The sequence below is a fragment of the Eubalaena glacialis genome, chromosome 9 (assembly GCF_028564815.1).
Source record: "Eubalaena glacialis isolate mEubGla1 chromosome 9, mEubGla1.1.hap2.+ XY, whole genome shotgun sequence".
Lineage (NCBI taxonomy): Eukaryota > Metazoa > Chordata > Mammalia > Artiodactyla > Balaenidae > Eubalaena > Eubalaena glacialis.
The window spans coordinates 13,234,332-13,238,630 of NC_083724.1; the positions used below are offsets into that span (position 1 = coordinate 13,234,332).

The 4,299-nt window shown below is 41.0% G+C and overlaps 1 protein-coding gene across 1 annotated transcript; it reads right to left on the bottom strand.

Annotated features, from left to right (window-relative positions):
- Positions 1–995: 995 nt before the first annotated feature.
- LOC133097272 (olfactory receptor 1J2-like) lies at positions 996–1,976 on the bottom strand. Its single transcript, XM_061199173.1, has one exon. It carries the CDS (start codon positions 1,974–1,976, stop codon positions 996–998), a length of 981 nt encoding a protein of 326 aa, XP_061055156.1.
- Positions 1,977–4,299: the final 2,323 nt, after the last annotated feature.

The following is a 4,299-nucleotide window of genomic DNA, read 5'->3' on the forward strand; positions in this document are numbered from 1 at the left end:
CTACAAACCCATAAGAATGTATACAGTGGAAAATATGGGTGGTATAAGTGTCGGCGAGGAAGTGGACCACGCTTTTTCATGTATTACAGGGATGATTGGTACAAACACTTTAACTTTCTTGTATTATCTATTAAGGCTGAAAATATGCATTCATTGTGAACCCCAAACTCCATTCTTAGGTGTATAGACAAATCCCAAACTGGAAACAATCCAAATGTCAATCAAAACTAGAATGGATGAATACATTAAGGCATATAGACCCATACGAAAACGATAAAGCCTTGAGACAGAGTTAACCGTAATGATACTGAACAAAAAAAGTGGAACACAAAAAGAGTACTTACTGTATGCTTTATATAAGGACAAAAACATCCAAACTGGTAAATAGTGTTAAAGATCAGGATAATGGCAATAAAGTAATCTGGTTAAACACACTGTTTTAAAGTCATACATATCTGAGATTAAGTCTTAGGGCGGCTACTTACCTGACCTCTCTGGGCTTTACTTTGCTTCTCTGCAAATTTGGAAAATGTTAGCACCCTTATAAGAGGCTTGTGCTGAGGATTAAATAAATTGTACATTAAAATGCATAATTAATGCCAGCTGTGCTCGATACCATTGCATAGGTAAAGCAGTTTGGTAACTTCTTCTGAATTCCTCACACATGAAATAAATGAAGGTTGGTGGTATTAAGAAAATTCATATGACTATGTGTTGATATCAGTACCAGACAGAGAAGTCTATTGAAGAAAAAGATGGAGATAGAAAACTAAAAGCTCAGGGAAGTAGGTTCAAAAGTCTCACGGGCTTGTGAACATCATAGGAGGGTTTGGAATTCCACTGCAGAAACATTAATACACGGAATTCAGAGAGCAGGTGGGGAAAAAAAAAATCAGGTGAAGAAAAAGATGAGAGGAAATGTAAAATGAGACTGAGAGAAAAATGGTGTCAGTGATAAGACTTGTCCAAGTTACAACTTTTAAAGGAGACATATTTCACAGCTCCATGTGTGTCCGTAAGAAGGAATGAATTAATGACACCAAGGGGGTGTCCTTGGTCCTGAAAATTTTCTGAAGAGCACATTTCATATCCTTATTCCTCAGGCTGTAGATGAAGGGGTTCAGCATGGGGGTGACCACCATGTACATCAAAGAAGCAATTATGTCCTTGTCTTTGGAGTTGCCTGATGAGGGGATATAGTAAACGCCTGCAATTGTCCCATAATATAAAAACACTACAAACAGGTGAGAACCACATGTAGACAAGGCTTTGAAGATTCTCTTGAAGGAGGGGACCTTCAGGATGATGGCTGCCATGCTGATATAGGAGCCCAAAATACCACCCAATGGCAGGGTGAAGATAAATCCCCCTTCAGTGAGGATGAGCAACTCATTGAGGGAGGTATCGGAGCAGGAGGACTTGAGCACGGCAGCAAGATCACAAAAGAAGTGGGGGATGACAGTCCCTGCACAGAAGGACAACCGGTCCACGAGGAGGGTGTGCAACAGAGCTTGGGCACAAGAGGCGATCCAACACCCAGCCACTAGGATGACACAAAGCTCATCCCTCATGATGGTGGTGTAGTGGAGAGGGTGGCACACGGCCACACACCTGTCATAGGACATCATTGCGAGAAGAAAGCTGTCAAGGCAACCAAAGAATATAAAGAAATACACCTGTGAAATGCACCCTGTATATGTGATAGATTGGCATTGAGTCTGCATGTTCATCAACATCTTTGGGACAGTGACCGATGAAAAGGAGATGTCAGAGAAGGCCAAGTGGCTGAGGAAGAAGTACATGGGGGTGTGGAGGCGAGAGTCCAGCCTGATGAGCAGGAAGATTAGCAGGTTCCCCAGCACCGTGGTCAGGTACATGCCCAGGAACAGGGCAAAGAACACGCCCTGCTGCTCTGGCCGGATGGGGAGCCCCAGGAGGAGGAACTCGGACACGCTGCTCTGGTTCTCAGGTCTCATGCTGTGCTTTTATATGCTGGGGATAAAGGAGGGTTAGGAATATCAGAAAGAACAGTATGGATACAGTTCATACTGCAATTTTCTGAGAAACCAATGAATTTTAAACTACCTTCCTATTAATTTCTCACACCTATGGATGCATGCATCTTTGCTCTATCCCAGTCTGGATCCAGGAAAACATCACATCCAAAAGTAGCCAACAAGACTTCATTGCACAGAGGCAAGAGGATGTTTACCGTTTCATTCAACCATTATTTATTGAACATTGAGTCTGAACCCAGCCCTCTACTCAGGACTGAGAATGCAACTGTGAATAAGAAAGGCAAGGTCCCTCTCTTCTGTGGCTATATATATATATATATATATATATATATATATATATATATATTTAAATATGAGTGCTTCTTTCTACTTATTTATTTATTTATTTATGGCTGTGTTGGGTCTTCGTTTCTGTGCGAGGGCTTTCTCTAGTTGTGGCAAGCGGGGGCCACTCTTCATCGCGGTGAGCGGGCCTCTCACTATCGCAGCCTCTCTTGTTGCGGAGCACAGGCTCCAGACATGCAGGCTCAGTAGTTGTGGCTCACGGGCCTAGCTGCTCCACGGCATGTGGGATCTTCCCAGACCAGGGCTCGAACCCGTGTCCCCTGCATTAGCAGGCAGATTCTCAACCACTGTGCCACCAGGGAAGCCCAATGGCTATATTTTTTATAAGCGTGCTGGGATAGTTCATGACAATGAAACGGAGCCAAACCATAATACTTCACTGTGGCAGAAATAGTAGATGAACCTCTGCAAACTGGTCTCAGTTGTTTCCACTGCTGAGGTGGTGTTGTTGGAACCTTGTCACATTCCTCCTGGGAACCTGGCCGGGTGTCATTGACCTACAGCTGTAAACTCATCAGTACTCTAGAAATGGGTGGTCACTTAAAACCGCTTGATGCTAGAATAGTCCACAGACTATCTTTTATAATAATGATGAACATTTGGGGGACTATACTATGTGACCAGCACTGTGCTGAGGGTTTTACATACATTTACTAATTAAATCCACACATTAGCCTTACATAACCAGATAAAATCTTCATTGTTGTACTAAGAATTAGTGTTCTTTTCCCATTTAAGCTGTTGGGAAATGGAAATATACATGATATACATTTCACAGGCATACAGCAAGCTGTCAGAGAGGATACACAAGTATTCACATATATACAAGGTGATATATGTATATATACACATACATAGATGGAATATATATAAACATACATGGAACATGGGATATATATGTGTGTGTGTGTATATCCCATATATGTATATAGGGTGATTGAACAAGAGCCATATAGATATACATATACACATATACATGTATGTATTGCATGTGCATATAAGAATATATAAATAGAAATATATAAAAAGGAATATACATAGGAATGTATATATATTATGTATATAAAATTGCCATTTTCTGTAGGTTAAAAATGATCCAACGTTGGTTACTTCATAGAGTTCAATATAATACTATTGTATGATCAGAATCCGTGCCTTTAACATGGAACTCTCCCCTTTCATTGGTTATGAGTGCCAGACACTGTTATTTTAGGGCTGCAAGGAAACTGAAGTTGTCCAGAATTTTCTTAGTGCTCTGTCTAGATAATTCCTTTTATTCATATTTATATATTTTCCAATTGAGAAAATGTTCTCACATACATTAACTTCTATTCAAGCCAAAGATATTTATTGAGGGCCTGTAAGCTTCCATTTTATAGGTATATAAACTGAGGCCAAAGAATTAAGTGACTTCCCAAGGTCTTACTGCTGTTTGGTGGGGCTTCTGCACTCTAACTTCACTCAGCTGGGTGCCTAGTGTTCTTTTGCTGGGACATTAAGTGAAAGCAAAAGAGGACAAAGCTCTGAGCAACTCAGTCACACTCAGGTATATGAAAATGACAGCAGATCCTTTATAGGAAACAGTCACTTGGGGCATTGTTTATCTCAGTTGATGTTACCCCAGAAGGAGGTCACATAAGGAAATATTTGAGGTCATGGGTGCAAATCAGAAGCCTCAAACACACATACAAATCTCTCTCTCTCTCTCTCTCTCTCTCTCTCTCTCTCACACAAACACACACACACACTGCTGATCTGAGGATTCCTGTTACCTGTGGCGTGTCCCATTCTAGGAGAAGGATAACCAGTATGTGGTTCAGTTCATAAATACTCATATATATCCAAGTCATAAATAACACACAAGGTAAGACATATACAATGCACAATAACATATCACCCACCAATACACTCACAATGCACCACTGACACACAAGTG